The sequence below is a fragment of the Eptesicus fuscus genome, chromosome 5 (assembly GCF_027574615.1).
Source record: "Eptesicus fuscus isolate TK198812 chromosome 5, DD_ASM_mEF_20220401, whole genome shotgun sequence".
Lineage (NCBI taxonomy): Eukaryota > Metazoa > Chordata > Mammalia > Chiroptera > Vespertilionidae > Eptesicus > Eptesicus fuscus.
The window spans coordinates 99,798,227-99,816,147 of record NC_072477.1 but is presented as its reverse complement, the minus strand read 5'-3'; the positions used below and the strand labels follow the sequence as shown (position 1 = coordinate 99,816,147).

Here is a 17,921-nt window from a genome sequence, read left to right as displayed (position 1 = left end):
GATCAGGCAGGCAGGCAGGTGAGCGGCTAGGAGCCAGCGATTCCGGATTGTGAGGGGGATGTCTGACTGCCAATTTAGGCCCAGTCCTGCAGTTGGACATCCCCCGAGGGGTCCCAGAATGGAGAGGGTGCAGATCGGGCTGAGGAACCAATCCTCCCACCCCCCCATGCACAATTTCATGCACTGGGCCTCTCGTCCTATATAATAAAAGCCTATTATGCTAAGTGTCCAACCCTTCGTTTGACCAGTCGCTATGACGTGCACTGACCACCAGGGGGCAGATGCTCCAACCAGTAGGTTAGCTTGCTGGTGGGGTCTGGCCTATTGGGACTGGGCGAGACGGTCCAGACACGCCCTGGAGCCCTCCCGTGGTCTCACCCCAGCTGGCCAACTTCCTGTGGTCCCTCCCCAGCTGGCTGGTCCCTATCGGCCAAATTGGGACTGGGCAAGATGGGCTGGACACTCCCTGGAGCCTTCCCACAGTTCCAATCATACACCAGTGGGATCCCTTGGCCTGGACTGTGCCCTCTCGCCATCTGGGACCCCTCGGGGGATGTTGGAGAGTTGGTTATGGGCTGATCCCCACAGGCCAGGCTGAGGGACCCCACCGGAGCACAAATCTGTGCACCGGGCCTCTCGTTTCTTATAAATTGACGAAGAGCAAGGAATCTAGTATAGCAAGCAGAGTGAGTGAAGAGGAGATTAGTAAATGATGTCAGAGAGGTAATAAGGAAAGGGAATGCAAATTATGTAGGACCTTGTAAGTAATTTTAAGAACTTTGACTTTTCTGAGTGAAGAGGAAGATAACTGGAAAAGTTTGAATGGAAGAATGGTATGATTTGACTTGTATATTAACATAACACTAGAAGAAAAGAAAAATGAAAGCATGAAAACCAGTTAAAAGGCTATTATAGTGAGCCAGGCAAGAGTTAGGTGTTTGGATGTAGAAAAACTAGAATGTAGAAAAACTGGAGCAGTGTTCTGCATTAGGAATTGATGTTTTGGTTCTTAGAAATGTCATTAGAAAATAGAGAAAAAGTAATTCATCCTAGCCATATTGTTCAAGTAGCAATGGAGTCTAGCTCTACATGCATAAATAATCTGGAGTGTAAACTTAAGTGGCTTTTTATTTAGTCATCACTTATCTCCCCATAAGGAATTTTTATACATTATTGTTGCTTTTAATAAGCTGGTTTTAATTCAGTAACCCAAAAGGTCTAAATGTGATCTTAATTGTTGTTATGGATACGTGTTAAGGTCATAACTTGCTTAAATAAAAATTTAATGAACACATGACCATAATTTAATCTTTGTTTATGAATTCTCAACAATATAACCTTGTATCGCTCTTTTGTAGTTTGGTAAAGATTTATTAGAACTTACTACAGAGTAAGTAGAATCTCTTGTATATTTTTAAAAATGTTTTTGTTGATGAGAGGAAGGAAGAGGGAGAGAGAGATAGAAGCATCAATGATGAGAGAGAATCATGGATTGGCTGCTTCCTGCACACCCTCCTACTGGAGCTTGAGCGGAAATAAGGTATACGCCCTGACCAGGAATCGAACCCCGACCTCCTGGTTCATAGGTCGATGCTTAACCACTGAGCAACACCAGCCAGACATATCTTTTGTATTTTTATATGCATTTTATTTAGACTGACCCTCTTATTTTTCTATAATGATATTTTAATAAAATCTGCAATAAGGCAAAACACAGTACTGGATATTGAGTAGGTTGCCAAGGTAATCTTATGTAGTCTTCATCTTTAAAAGAAGTTAGAGTTTCCAACTACTACAGGAGAATCCGTCTTTAAAAGGAAAAGATACAAAGATTAATTAGACATAGTGTCTCATCTTGTGGAGCTCAAATTTTGGTGATGAGTATGTAAACAAATATTAAAGCACAATTTCTATGTAGAGAATATCTATAATGATAAAAGGGTAATATACTAATTAGACCAGATGTCCTTCCGGACGTCCTTCTTGATGAAGCCGGTGCCAGAGGGAAGCCAGCCCAGGTCCCGTGTGCCTGCTGGAGGGAAGCCGGTGCCGGCAGCCGGGGGAAGGAAAGCCTACTCTTGCACGAATTTTCGAGCATCGGGCCTCTAGTAGTAGTATAGATGCACAAATTAGGTGAAGCAGAGGAAAGATCATTTTAAAGCAGAATTTGAAGGACATGTGGAATTTTCCATGGTGGGATAGAGGCATTGAATGGTAGTATCAGCAGAGGTGAGCAAAGGCACAAAGCGGATGTTTAAGACACATTTTCAATACTGTCCCTTCAGATTTTATCAGGAGATACCTAATGCCACTATTATTTAATCAATACAATATTTCTGGCTTCTCAAATTTAAATGATAGGCCCTTTTTAGAGCCTGAAAATGCAAAGTTTTTCAAGGGTAAGCAAAAGTAACAGAGTACAGTAAAATAGTAAACATTAACTGCTGGAGAGAAGAGAGGGAAAGATGTGTAAGAAATATCCTATATAATAAAGAGTTAATATGCAAATTGACCCTCATGCCCTCACACAAGATGGCCACCCCCATGTGGTCAAAGATGGCTGGCGGGGAAGGGTAGTTGTGGGCGATCAGGCCAGCAGGGGAGGGCACTCGGGGACAACCATGCCAGCAGAGGAGGGCAGTTAGGGGCGACTAGGTCAGCAGGAGAGGGCAATGGGGGTGACCAGGCCAGCCGGGGAGGGCAGTTAGGCATCGATCAGGCTGGCAGGGGAGTGGTTAGGGGCAATCAGTCAGGTGAGCTATTGGGAGCCAGCAGTCCTGGATTGTGAGAGGGATATCCGTCTGCCACAGGGATTGAGCCTAAATTTCATGTTCCAGGCCTCTAGTCTATACTAATAAAAGGGTAATATGCTAATTAGACCGGACATCCTTCCGGACAAAGCCATGGTGGCAGGGGCCGAGGCAGAGGCATTTAAGTACGATCAGGCTGGCAGGGGGGAGCAGTTAGGAGGCGGCCAGGCTGACAGGCAGAGGCAGTTATGGGGTGATCAGGCTGGCAGGCAGAGGTGGTTACGGGTTGATCAGACTGGCAGGCAGAGGTGGTTAGGGGTGACCAGGTCAGCAGGATAGGGCAGTTGGGGGTGACCAGGCCAGCAGGGGAGGGCAGTTAGGGGTGACCAGGCCAACAGGGGAGGGCAGTTAGGGGTGACCAGGCCGGCAGGGTAGGGCAGTTAGGGGTGACCAGGCCGGCAGGGTAGGGCAGTTAGGCAGGCAGGTGAGCAGTTAGGAGCCAGCGATCCCATGTTGTGAGAAGGATGTCCGACTGCCGGTTTGGGCCCAAACCGGCAGTCAGACATCCCCCTAGGGGTCCTGGATTGGAGAGGTTGCAGGCCGGGCTGAGGGACCGACCCATTCTCTTCCCCCGCCCCCCACCCGGTCCATGAATTTCATGCACTGGGCCTCTAGTCTATCTTATCTAATAACGAGGGAATTTGCTAATTGACCCTAATGCCATCAAAAAGATGGTGGCACCCACTGCCGTAAGGAGGGAATATGCTAATTGACTGCTCTGCCCTCAAAAGATGGCGGTACCCACAGCCAATAAGGAAGAAATACAGTAATTGACTGCCGCCCCTCAAAGATGGCAGCGCCCATACCCACAAGATGGCGGCACCTAGTCCCCTTAGCCCCACCAGGGCAGCAGGTGCGGCAAGGCCTGGCCCGCCCCTAGAAGGGCCTGGCCGCTCTGTGCGCCTGCCTCCGTTGTCCTCCAGACTCCTCAGCCATCCAGCCGCCCAGGGCCGCCCAAGGCTCAGGTAACCAGGCAGTGGCAGCAGCAGAGGTGTGATGGGACATCGCCTCCCCCTGATTGCTGGGTCGCCTCCCGCCCCTGAGGACTCCTGGATTGTGAGAGGGGGCAGGCCAGGCGAGGGACCCCCCTCCAGTGCATGAATTTTCATGCAGTGTATGAATTTTCATGCATCGCACCTCTAGTATATGTAAAAAGGTAATATGCAGATTAGGCCAGGACTCCATAATAGGTCATGACCAGACAGGAGGAGGTTGCACGCGCAGGTGAGGCCCGGAGCAGAGACAGGCAAGGAGTCCAGGGGATGCTGTGTGTCATTCACGGGTCTCGGCCCCTCTCGGCCTTGGAGCAGACACAGGCGCGGGGCCGGAGGACGCAGCGTTCCAGCCTCCCGCGGTGCTGGTGGGGCCTGACTCCCGTAGCGGCCATTGCTTTTCTAGTCAGGAATGGGTCCCAGTCTCCGCGGGGTGCCTTCTTGCATGGCGGGAGGCAGGGCGACTCCTCGCGCGATTTCAGTCGCACACTGGGCCTCTAGTATATATATATATATAAACCTTAATATGCAAATAGACCAAACGGCAGAACAACCGGTCACTATGATGTGCACTGACCACCAGGGGACACACACAGAACTTGTCGGGTTTCGGGTGTTGGCTGCGGTGGCATGGTGGAGCAGGTGAGCGGGGGCCCCAGACCAAAGCAGGGTGCCGGTCACTGTCATCGGGGCGAGCCTCTGGTGGTTACTGAAAATTCTTTGCTCCTGTGCACCGCAGTCCCGCCCGGCCCTCGCACGTGCTGCCAACACCAGCCCGCTCGCACTCACTGCCCGCGCAGTAGCCACTGCTCGCACCCGCTGGCGGTGCCTGGCGCCAGCCCTGATCACTCGGCGCCATCTGCAGGTGCGAGCAGTGGCTGCCAGCCCCGATCACCCCTCAGGTCTTTTCCACCTTCCCCTGCTCCTGAGGGGTGATGGGGACAGCAGCCCCTGCTCGCACCCACTGACAGTGCGGGCCCCACTTGCACCCGCTGCTGTTGCTGGCCCCAATCGCTTCGCGCCATCAGCGGGTGCGAACGGGGCCGGCACTGTCAGTGCAGGGGAGCGGCTGCAGTGGGAGTGGGACTGCGGGCAGACGGGACCAGGGCCGCTGTGGGAGAGGCTGAGACCCGCCCCCGTGCCCAGTGCAGCCTTGCAGCCCACAGTTCCTTTCAAGGTGCATTAATCTGTGCACTGGGCCCCTAGTATATATATAAAATTTTAAATATGGGTAGCATAGTGAGTTTCTGGGCTTGGGGGTCTTATGAGGAAGCTACAGTTCTTTCTTGTGTCTCTGTCTCTAAAATGCATGCTCTTCCAACACTCTAGGAAGGCTGAAGTAACAAAAGTGAATGATTTTGGTGTCCAGTTTCACAACAGCAAGGTTCATGGAGAAATGAAAGTGTGTCTGTGAACTTTCTAAAGATCATTGTTGAGTCTTGTTTATATCCTCTTTATTATCGTTTATATTGCTGTGTATAGAAAACATCTATAATTACTTAAAGTTACTTATTTAATCATAAGTTATGGTTCATCTGATTCTATTTTATATAAGCTTGAATATTAAAAAGCCCTTTATTTAATTTAATTTATTTACTTTTTTCCATAAGATCAGACTTATTCGAGAGTTTATATTATGAAAAATTGGAATTGCTCTTCGTGCTGGGGTGTTTAATTTGTAAAATGCCACTGAACCTAATTATTATAAGCATTCTATAAGATAAGGAAACTACCTACCTAAGGTGTCAAACTAGAGTTCTTCACTAAGTGTTTTTCAACATAGCTTTTTCCCTTCTTAAAACAATCTTTTAAGTAGCTCCCATTCCTGCAGATCCTAGCTTAAATGTCACTTTGCACTAGTGAAAGTAATACTGTCCTTGAAATCCTTTTCCTATTTATATTTCCTTTGACACATTGTACTTTTCCTTTATAGCACTTACCAACTTTACAATTTATTTTTAAGGATTCTTTTATTGGTATCTCTCTCCCCTACTGGAGTATAAACTCTGCAATGTCAAGAACGGTGTTTATTTTGTTTGCCATTGTTCCTAGTGCCAGGCACATATTTGGCACTCCATAAATACAGATCAAGTTACCTAATGAAAAAGATGTCCTGCTCTTTTGTATCTCGTTTTTGTTCTATACCAGCATTTCCCAAAATTTATATTAAAATTTCTCCATGAACTATTAATAAATATTTTCTGAAAAAAAAATGATTCTGTGGTCATAGGTTTGGAATGGCTATATGAAGAATCACAATTTATATTAGCATGTTAAAATCTCTCAGTTTTAAAGTAGAAAAATCTAAATTTAGAATCTAGCATTCTCTTTTTTCTTTTTTTTTTCTACCAAGCTCTTTATTAGACTATCTGTTGATGATTTGAAATTAAGTATTCCAGTGAACACAGTTTGGGAATGCTATTGTACTCTTTGCTGCAAGTTGATTTATTCTAAAATTTCATATTTTCAGGTAACATCTAACTTTTTATATAATTATAATTTAGAGTTGGATCATCTTAGGTAGTTCAGTCAAGGTATTCAGTAAATAATTATTGAACTGAATTCAGAACTCATTCTAATTTATTTCATTTTTTTACTTGGCTTCACCATTGTGCATTTTCCTACTCAAAGAAAAAAATCTCATTTTCACTTATAATTTAACATTATATAATTGAATGTTCTATTCTTAGAAATAGATGTATATAGTTTTAGGTTTTAAAATTACTTTCTTTACTTAAAAAGTTTTACTCTTTTACTTTGTAAATGTATTTGTTTAATATAGTATAGTTGATACACAATATTATATTAGTTTCAGGTGTATAACATAGCAATTCTATATTGGTGATCACCATATGTCTGGTAACCATCTGTCACCATACAAAGCTATTATGGTATTATTGACTGTACTACCATGCTGTTCATTATATACTTGTGACTTGTTTATTTTATAACTGGAAGTTTATACCTCTTATTTCCTTTCATTTTTTTTACTGAACCCTCTCCCCTCTGGCAGCCATCGTTTAGTCTCTGTGTCTAAGTCTGTTTTGTTTTGGTTTTTGTTTGTTTTAGTTTTTTTATCCAGATATAAGTGAAATCATACAGTATTCGTCCTAAGTCTGACATATTTCACTTAGCTAGCATAATGTTGTTGCAAATTGGCAAGATTTCATTCTTTTTTTTTTTTTTTGCTGAATATTTTATTGTGTATATGTATACACCACATTTTTATCCATTCACCTATTGATAGACACCTAGATTGCTTCTGATTTAAATAGGAAAAGTTTGACTGAAGCAAATAATTTGTCTTTTAGAAGTTACCATTGTTTTAGATAATCATTTAGTAAAATATATTCAAATATTTTTGTCAAAAAGTGTTACAAGTACATTTTAGAAAACATGGAGAATTACAGGAGAGCATTTCAAAGTCATATCACCTGAAGATAAACTGTTTACTTTTTGATGTATGCACTTTGAAACTCTATGTATGTATGTGTGTGCATATGTATATACATACACAAATGCATACATACGTATTCATTTATTCAACAAATATTTAAGTACCATGCTTTGAGCCCAGTTGTATCTTCGGGTAGCTATTCAGCAGTGAACAAAATAGGTGGTTAGATTGAGGTGGGATGATAGGGTGGGGAGGAACGGATATCAACAGCTAACAAGCCAAGTGTGTGACATGTCAGAGGGTAAGTGCTATGAAAAAATAAAGCACAGAAAGGAATAAAGGAGTATAAAGAGAAGGATTACTTTATATATATGTGTATATATGGTATGTATGTGTATACGTATATACGTATGTATTATATGTATATGTGTGTGTGTGTGTGTGTGTGTGTGTGTGTGAATCTACTCTATATACATACGTTATTGTGTCTTTTTTTTTTTTAAGGATTAAACACAAATATCCTAAACATAAAATTTTCAGATCTTTTTTCGGAAAGGAAGGGAGAGGGAGAGAGTGATAGAAACATCAATGATGAGAGAGAATCAGTGATTGGCTGCCTCCGGCACACCCCCTACTGGAGACCAAGCCCACAACCAGGGCATGTGTCTTGACTGGGAATCAAACTGTGACCTCCTGGTTCATAGATCGATACTCAACCACGCGAGCCAGGCAGATCTGTCTTTGTTTTTTACTTAAATTGTTGGGTGGTGGTGGTTTTTCACATTATTCTGAACCATTTAAAGGCTACAGATATCCTATTATATAGACTACTAGAGGCCCCGTGCACGAAAATTCGTGCATGGAGGCGGGGAGGGGGTGTCCCTCAGCCCAGCTTGCACCCTCTCCAATCTGGGACCCCTCGAGGGATGTCCGACTGCCCGTTTAGGCCCGATCCCACCAGACATCCCTCTGACAATCCAGGACTGCTGGCTCCCAACTGCTCACCTGCCTGCCTTCCTGATTTCCCCTAACCGCTTCTGCCTGCCAGCCTGATCACCCCCTAACCACTCCCATGCCAGCCTGATTGATGTCTAACTGCTCCCCTGCCAGCCTGTTTGCCCCCAACTTCCCTCCTCTGCTGGCCTGATCACCCCTAACTGCCCTCCCCTGCAGGGTTGATCGCCTCCAACTGCCCTCCCTTGCAGGGCTGGTCCCTCCCAACTGCCCTTCCTTGCAGGCCTGGTCTCTCCCATCTGCCTTCCCCTGCTGGCCATCTTGTGGTGGCCATCTTGTGTCCACATGGGGGCAGCTATCTTGATCTTGTGTGTTGGAGTGATAGTCAATCTGCATATTACTCTTTTATTAGATAGGATAGAGGCCTGGTGCACAGGTGGGGACCAGCTGGTTTGCCCTGAAGGGTGTCCTGGATCAGGGTGGGGTGTGGAGAGGCCTGGGGAAGGGGCCTGTAGTGGTTTGCAGGCCAGCCATGCCCCTGGCGACCCAAGCAGAGGCCCTGGTATCTGGAATTTATTTACCTTCTACAACTGAAACTTTATAGCCTGGAGCGGAGCCAAGCCTCCTGCTCGATCCGTGGCTGCCGCCATTTCTGTTTGGATTTGTTTACCTTCTATAATTGAAACTTTGTATCCTTGAGTGGAGGCCTGGGCCCGCCAGAGTGTGTGAAAAGCTTGGCTTCCTCTGTTGCCAGGGATACCCAAGCCTCCCTTCTGGTAGCCATCTTGGTTGGGATTAACCCTTTGCACTCACTTGCTTTTTTCTCGATTCCTTTATTGTACTCGGGATTTAATTTTTTAAATACCCCAGATTTTGCAAAGCATGGCAGTAGAATAAAAAACTGGAGTTTCTTTTCATAAAAACTTAATTTATTTGGATTTCTTTATATTTCAACTTATTGATACATTCAAAGAGTATAAAAAGAGCTGCTACGGATGCTAACCGTGTCGAGTCACACTTGATATCTGAGTGCAAAAGGTTAATCTGCATTATCGCCTTGATTGGCTGGTGGGTGTGGCTTGGCTGGTGGGCGTGGCTTATGTAGCGGAGTGATGGTTAATTTGCATATTACTCTTTTATTAGAGAGGATGGTTTATTTTCTATATAGCAACCAGTGGCCCTTCAGCCACTATTGCTAGTGAGTCAACAAATCCTTAACATGACCTATGACCCAGCATAATTTGGTGCTGTCCTCCTATGCAGAGGCTTCTGTCATTCTCCCCTGTCACTTACCATGCTCCAGCCATGCAGGTCATCTGTGTTTGGTGGTCTTGTCTTAGAGTCCTCATAAATACATGGAAGAAAGTAAGTAGAAATACATAAGGTTATACCAGTAATTATAACCCACTTGTTAAGGAGTGAGTTTTTTAAGACTTAGAGAAGAATTTAACTGTATATATTGTCTATTATACACCCTATTCTTTATATATTTTTTAATTATTATTTTTTTTAATTTCAGAGAATAAGGGAGAGGGAGAGAGAGAGAGAGAGAAAACATCAATGATGAGAGTGGGGATCAAGCCCACAACCTGGGCATGTGCCCTGACCAGGAATCGAACCATGACCTCCTGGTTCATAGGTGAATGCTCAACCACTGAGCCATGCTGGCCAGGCTTGAGTCCCTATTCTTTATCTAACTTTTCATTATGAAAATTTTCAAACTTACAGAAAAAGTGAAAGAATAATACAATAAACTGGTATATACTCTCAGTCTGGATTCTGTGTTTTGTAGTGTTTTTTTTTTTATTTATTTTGTAACTAGAGGCCCGATGCACAAAATTCGTGAGGGGGAGGGTGTCCCTCAGCCTGGCCTGCGCCCTGTCGCAGTCCGGGACCCCTCACTCCTAACTGCCCGCCTGCTCACTTCTAACCGCCCGCCTGCTTGCTCTTTACCGCATGGCTTGCTGCTCCTTAGCGCTGCCGCGGAGGTAGGAGAGGCTCCTGCCACCACCGCTGTGCTCGCCAGCCCTGAGCCCAGCTTCTGGCTGAGCAGTGCTCCCACTGTGGGAACGCACTGACCACCAGGGGGTAGCTCCCACATTGAGCATCTGCCCCCTGGTGGTCAGTGCACAGCATAGTGACCAGTCGTTCTGATCATTCCACCCTTAACAGTTGTTGGGCTTTTATATGATAGACTTGAGGCCCAATGCACAAAGTTTGTGCAAAAGTAGGCCTTCCTTTCCCTGGCTGCCAGCACTGGCTTCCCTCTGGCACCCGGGACCTGGGCTTCCCTCACAGCCCCAGCTTCTTCTGGAAAAAAATTCAGTCTAATTAGCATATTATGCTTTTATTATTATAGATAAGAAAATTATTTTTGATTGAATCATTTGAAAATATGTTGCAAACATCATGACAGTTTATCCCTAAATGCCATGTATTAAGGGGAAATCATTTTCTTGACTGTTAAAGAGATGAAGAAATTGTATAAAATATTTTATTAAAAAAATCACAAATAAGATTTTTAAAGCAGTAAGTATTCACTGTAATATTGATAAACAAAACTTTAATTTCACAGTTGTGGAAATGGATGTAAACACAAGACATCTTTCTATAGAACACTGTTCACACTATAAAGACTAAGCATATAGAAAACTCTTCAGCTTCTTAAGATTGAAAGGTATACCTTTGCTACCATGTTTTGGGTATTTAGTATGCCTCAGGCATTTAATCTTTACCACAGTCACATAATGGTAGGTACACAAATGTACATTTACAGATAATAAAACTTGGCTGAGATAAATATCTTGTTTCAAGTCCCAAAGTCACAGAGCTAGTAAACTATGGCACCAACATTCAAGTCCAGAGCACTCTTGATGATAAAATCTATGTTCTTAAACACCATACTGTATTGCCTATAAAAATCTACTTTTGGGGGTCCCATTTCACACCTAGAAAATCATTTTCATTATGGTTCATCTAGGAAAATAAATGAGATATCCAGGAAAATTCTGAAAAGAATTATTGGGGGGCAGCGGGGCTTACCAGATAATAAAATGTAGTATAGAACTACACTGTTTCACACTACATTTACAACACATTAAATACTGGCATTGGAGACAGTTAAGTAGAATAGGAAAAAAGACCTTGGAAATACTTCTAAGTGCAAGGGTAATTTATTCTATGATAAAGGAACATTTTTAATCATTAAGGAAAGTGATTTTAGGTATGATATTTAAGCTCCCTTTCTCTCCTTATATAAAAAAATTCAAAAGATAAATCATAGATTTAGCATTCTAAATTTGAACATTCTATGTAAAATGCAAACTAACCACTGAGTCAAACTGGCCAGGGCAAGATAGGTGATTTTGAAATTCAAAAAAGATGTTAAGTTACTACAAGGAATAATGGGAATATATGTTGTTGTGACCTCATATACCCTTTGAGCACTTCCATTTGTAAGTTGTCCTATATACACTTTAACAAGTCCACAGAAATGTTTAGTATATAATAGTGCAGGAGTGGTTTCTGCAGCATTCATGGAGAAGGATTAGCATTTATGTTTTTCATACAAGTTTAATGTTTAACCCTTTTGTTTTTTTTTCTTATCAGTGTTTAGTTAAGTAAATTATGGTATATCCATATAGTGGAATACAGTGCAGCTGTTGCAAAATCGGTAGGAGTGTTAGTATGGAAAGATCTCCAGAATATATCAAGTAAACCAAGGGATAAAGCTCTGTATGTTGCATAGAACACTATCTGTAAATATATATATATATCTTTATAAGAGGTAATATGTATATTGACCATCACTCCAACACACAAGATGGCCACCCCCATGTGGACACAAGATGGCCGCCACAAGATGGCCAGCTGGGGAGGGCAGTTTGGGGCGATCACGCCTACAGGAGAGGGCAATTGGAGGGGACCAGGCCTGCAAGGGAGGGCAGTTAGGAGCGACCAGGTCGGCAGGGGAGGGCAGTTGGGGGCGACCGGGCCAGCAGGGGAGGGCAGTTAGGGGCAATCGGGCCATCAGGGGAGCAGTTAAGCATCGATCAGGCTGGCAGGGAGTGGTTAGGGGGTGATCAGGCTGGCAGGCAGAAGCGGTTAGGGGCAATCAGGCAGGCAGGCAGGCGAGTGGTTGAGAGCCAGCAGTCCTGGATTGTGAGAGGGATGTCCAACTGCCCGTTTAGGCCCGATCTGGGATCTGGTCTAAATGGGCAGTCGGACATTCCTCGAGGAGTCCCAGATTGGAGAGGGCGCAGGCTGGGCTGAGGGACACACACCACACCCCGTGTATGAATTTCGTGCACCGGACCTCCCTCTAGATATATATGTGTGTGTGTGTGTGTGTGTGTGTGTGTGTGTATGTGTGTGTATATATATATATATACCATATTTTCCGGTGTATAAGACCATTGGGCATATAAGATTTTCCTGGGTTAAAAAGTAATCTTATATGCCGGAAAATACTGTACCTTTTCTGAAACAATCCCCACCCTCTGTTCCATCGTTCCTGTTAAAATTACCGTATTTTCCGGCTTATAAGACTACTTTTTAACCCAGGAAAATCTTATACGCCCAGTCGTCTTATACGCTGGAAAATACAGTATGTATATACACAAACCCGTGTGTGTGTGTGTGTGTGTGTATAATTACATAACACACACATATACATACATATGTATGTATATATATATGTATATATATGTGTGTGTTATGTAATTATACACACACACACACACATATATATATATATATATATATATATATATATATATATACACACACACACACACACACACACACACACACACTAGAGGCCCGATACACGAAAATTCATGCACTGGGGGGTGTCCCTCAACTCAGCCTGCCCCCTTTCACAGTCCAGGAGCCTTCATGGAATGTCCTACTGTGGGGAGCGGGCCTAAGCCGCAGTCTGGCCTCCCTGTACAGGAGGTGACTGGGCCAATCGGGAGAAGACACCACCCCCATCATCCTGCCACTGCTGGCCGCCATGACCACCTGCCCTTGGTCCTTGCAGCCACCATGGCTTTGTCCGGATGGACGTCCAGAAGATGTCCAGTCTAATTAGCATATTACCCTTTTATTAGTATACTCGTGGCCACGAGTATACTAATAAAATTCGTGCACAGGGGTGGGTCCCTCAGCCTGACCTGTAGCCTCTCCAATATGGGAGCCCTCAGGGGTGCCCTCTCCAATCCGGGAGTTTCTGTCTTTGCAATCATATGCGTTCATTGTCTGAGACCTCAACTCAGTTTGGTTTGTTGCTCACAGAATAATAGAGGTCTATTTTTTTTCTTTGCTCCATTGGTGTAGATTTCCTAGAAGTTGCAGGATATCTTTCTTTTAATTTTTTCTCGACACTCTGACTTTACTTATGTCTCTCACCTTTGCTTTCCCTCCATCCCCACATGCGACTCTTTGGCCCCTTGAGTGTGGCTCTTCCACAAAATACCACGGCCTGGGCGATTCTATTTTGAAGAAATGGTGTTAAAAGAAGTTTAAGTTTAAAAAATTTGGCTCTCAAAAGAAATTTCAATCGTGTTACTGTTGATATTTGGCTCTGTTGACTAATGAGTTTGCCGACCACTGGTCTAGGTGATCGCGCAACGTGTTTGCCACCAGAACTACGATTCCCAGAATTGCTGGTGCTCCCTGCACTCTTGGTTTCTGCTTCTGGTCCAGGGGCTGCAGAAACCAAAAGGACTGGGAACTTGAGCTGCCCCAGGCCGGGCTGACAGAACTGGACACTCCAGTGGCGTCCCTCAGTGCTGGTGCGCGCGCGAGTTGGCCACAGGCTCAGCGCGGCGGGGTCCTGGGGATGCCTGCTGCGTCGCCCCAGCTGCTCAGCACCTGTTCACTGTCCACAGGCCCGCCATCTTTGTCGGGTTAATTTGCATACTCCCAATTGGCTGTGGGCATTGCGGAGGGATGATCAATTTACATATTTTTCTATTATTAGTATAGATATATATCTGTAACAGAGGCTACTTATGAGTACTGGATTTTTTGTTTTCATACTATTGGAATGTTTTTCATCCTTGAACTTTTATATATTTAAGAAAAACTTAAAATTTAATAAAATGTTTACCAAAATTCAGTGATTATAAGGCTGGATAAGAACTTGGTATTTTGATGGCAGCTGGTAGTATCACAAACTGGCAAAATCATCCTTCATGGTGACTAAATCAAAGCTTATTTTGATCAACTGTTATATGACAGAGATCATATTAACCATTTTATATACACTTACCTTATTTAAATCTCTAACCAAGCCTATTATGTAGATCTATTTCTCTCGTACTGGAGAATATAGATTTAGAAGCCTGAAATATCTTGTCAAGAGACTCAAAACTCAAGAGCCTGTGCTTTCAATCCCTATACTTTAGTATTGTTCAAAAGCGGTCTAGAAATTAGTTTTTTGTTTTTTCAAGGTTATTATTCCAGACAAAAGACCAGGTTTGAATCTGTATCCGTTTCATCAAGTAAAAATAGAGAATAATCTCTATCCTTCTTTGAAAATATCATACTTGTATGAAAGTGAGTAGGAGATCAGAATCAAAATATTTTTTATCCATAGCCTGCTCTGTTCATACAAGTTTAATGTTTTAACCCTTTGCACTCACTTGCTTTTTTCTCGATTCCTTTATTCTAATGCTAACTGTGTCGAGTCACACTCGACATCCGAGTGCAAAAGGTTAACCCTTTTGTTTTGAATTTACTCTGTAAAATGCAAACTTGAAATAACAGTTTTAGTCAGCTTTTGGAATCTTGTATAATTTAACTCGTAATTTCAGTGGAGTACTTTTTCTTAATTTGAAGAAATGTACAATGTGTCTAATAAAATCTTGTTTCTACCTAAAATATTTGTACTACTAACTGTATTGTTAGCAACATCCTTTCAAGACTACTAAAATCCCTCTATTTTAGAAACAAATGAACAAAACCCTCTTTATAATGCTATACATTCTGTTTGCTTTAAAAAAATACATAAACTTACCTATTTTCCCCTCTTTTTAGGAACACCATCTTCAGCGGGCTATTTCAGCACAACAAGTGTATGGCGAGAAGAGGGATAATATGGTTATACCTGTCCCAGAGGCAGAAAGTAATATTGCTTACTATGAGTCTATATATCCGGGGGAATTTAAGATGCCAAAGCAGCTCATTCACATACAGCGTAAGTATCTTCTCTCTTAATATTATCCTATATAATATAAGGGTAATCTGCAACTTGACCCTAATGGCAGAATGACCGCTTGACCAGTCACTGTGAGGCACACTGACTACCTCTTGGTCCCTTTCCCTGGCTGGCAGGCTCCCCGATGGCAAATGGGAAACCGCGGATGGGTGGCGGCAGGGGGTGGGAGGTCGGCTGCAGCCGGGAAGATGGTCCTGATCACAGGGCAGGGCTAGGGACCTTACCCGCACATGAATTTCGTGTGCCAGGCCTCTAGTGTTTTCTATATTTATCATCTTCCAATATAACTCTTGACAGATTTTTATCTGCTCAAGGCCATTTTCAGTACCCATTTCATTGACCAGCATTAATGAAATGAGCATTTTTAAAGCCCATTTTCAACTTTTAAAATTGTGTTTGAGATCTCTGCCTGACAAAAACGATACCATTTCTATCCTAGATTTTTAGTTCCATCTCAACATGGGATCTTATGCTACTTTAGACAAATGGTATAAATGATATTCCTCAGATATAGAAATGGTTTTTTTTACTGTTCGGAAACTATAATGTTAATAGTATTAAAGAACTTCTTAATGTCAGTCAGAAATTGGCAAACTTTCTATAAAGATTCAGATAGTAAATGTTTTAGGCTTTGTGAATCTTTTCTGTCATTTGTTACATGTATTCAACTCTGCTGTATTTTGTAAGGCAAAATCAGCAATAGACAGTACATAAACAAATGGACATGGTTGTGTTCCCATAAAACTTTATTGACCAAAAAAAGATGGCAACCCAGTATTGGCCCCTAGGCCATATTTGCCAGTCCTTGATCTGTGTTTCTAATTTTTTTAAATTTAGTGTTCTAACTGGTAACTTGTTTTACTTGGTAGTGATAGGTTCTTCATTAGAAAATATTTTTATTTTATTGATTTCAGAGAGAGGAAGTGAGAGGGATAGAAACATAAATGATGAGAGAGAATCATTGATCGGCTGCCTCCTGCACACCTTGTACTGATAATTGAGCCCATAATCCAGGCATGTGCCCTGACTGGAAATCGAACCGTGAACCACTGAGCCACACTGACTGGGCTAGAAATGATCTTTCGATAGCTATCACAGTTGATGCTGAATAGCTGAGAGCTTGTAGATTTAAGGGAATATGTACTGTATGTTTCATTCTCTCAATCCCCAAATAGTTGACAAAACATACTAAGGTAAAATTGTACTAAGGTAAAATTGCAACAGCTTTCATTGTTGCCTTGCTGACCTTTATGATCAAGAGGTTTTTCCAGGGGACTTCCTATACATTTTCCAGGACAATATAAATTTATTTTGTTGTTATTATTTCTAAGGACATAGAGAAACTACTTTTAATGTTGTTATTATTTCTAAGGACATAGAGAAACTACTTTTAACTAGTTTTTAACTCATTAACTACTTTTCTACTTAATTTTTTCCACATGATCTAGTTTTTGTCCTAAGTTTTAAACATTTATTTTATTATCTACCTAATAAAAGATTAACGTGCTAATTGACTGTACCTTCGCAACACCCACCAGCCAATCAGGAGTGACTATGCAAATTAACCCAACAAAGATGGAAGATTAATTTGCATACACAGGCCCTGAGCAGCCTGGGACAGGATGCTTGCGACGACACAGGCACCACCCCAGCTGCTCCAGGCCTCTGGGCAGCGTGGGAAGGCGGAAAGGCAGCTCTGGCCAGAGCGAAGGTGGTGCCGAAAACCAGGGGAAGGAAGGCCCATTCTTGCACAAATCTTTGTGCATCGGGCCTCTAGTTTCTTAAATATGAAAACCAAAAGTAAATATAGTGGCCATATTGGTTCTTATCAGTACTATACTGGCATTTTATTTTAAGTTTATTAATCCTCTCATGAAAAATCTGCACAGTCACCACAGATAAAAGTCACTGAAGAATCTTTACTCCTTTTTACAGCACAAGCATTGACCTTTGCAGTCCCCCTGACTTTCTTCATTCTGTTCTTATGTTCCTTTTGATGTTTTCTTGAGGTGTTCTTCTTTCCAAACAGGCCATCTCTTGTAAGTCTATGTTTGAGTTCATTTTTCTTTGTATTATCCAGGGAATCAAAACATGCCAAAGCCAGTTGTCTTATACTCACTACCAAAATGGATTCTGAATGCAAATATAAAGATGGCATCTGTTGTGGTCTTGTACATTTTTGCTAATTTTTTTCAAACTTTTGTGTTAAGTACTATTGCCTTCCCTTGGTGAAGGACATCAATGACCATGTGTTTCTGCTGAAGTAGTTTATTGGTCAGGAACTTCCTGGTCTGGATAGTTATGTCGTTCATGGTGGCAGTCCATCTTTGAGCAGCCAGGGAGGAAAAGAACTGTCTCATGTCTACTTCATTATGTTGAACACCTGAAACTATCATAGCCAGAGTGACTTTAAATTCCTGAATCCATTTTTGAGTCAAGAGTGCCTTTTGTTTCACAAAATCTTGACCCATAACATTTCAGGCCCTAGTTATTCCCTCAGAGATAGTTCTAGAGGCTGCAAGTCCAAGATCAGGGTGCCAGCATGG

At 42.8% G+C, this 17,921-nt stretch overlaps 1 protein-coding gene across 3 annotated transcripts in view; it reads left to right on the top strand.

The window, feature by feature from the left end:
- Positions 1–17,921, top strand: part of EPC1 (enhancer of polycomb homolog 1) — a 75,522-nt gene that overhangs the window by 30,113 nt on the left and 27,488 nt on the right. For all 3 annotated transcript variants that reach the window (XM_008160998.3, XM_008160999.3, XM_054716611.1), the window contains exon 2: positions 15,195–15,354. In XM_008160998.3, coding sequence (XP_008159220.2) covers positions 15,195–15,354 — 160 coding nt within the window. The remainder of the gene's footprint in view (positions 1–15,194; positions 15,355–17,921) is intronic.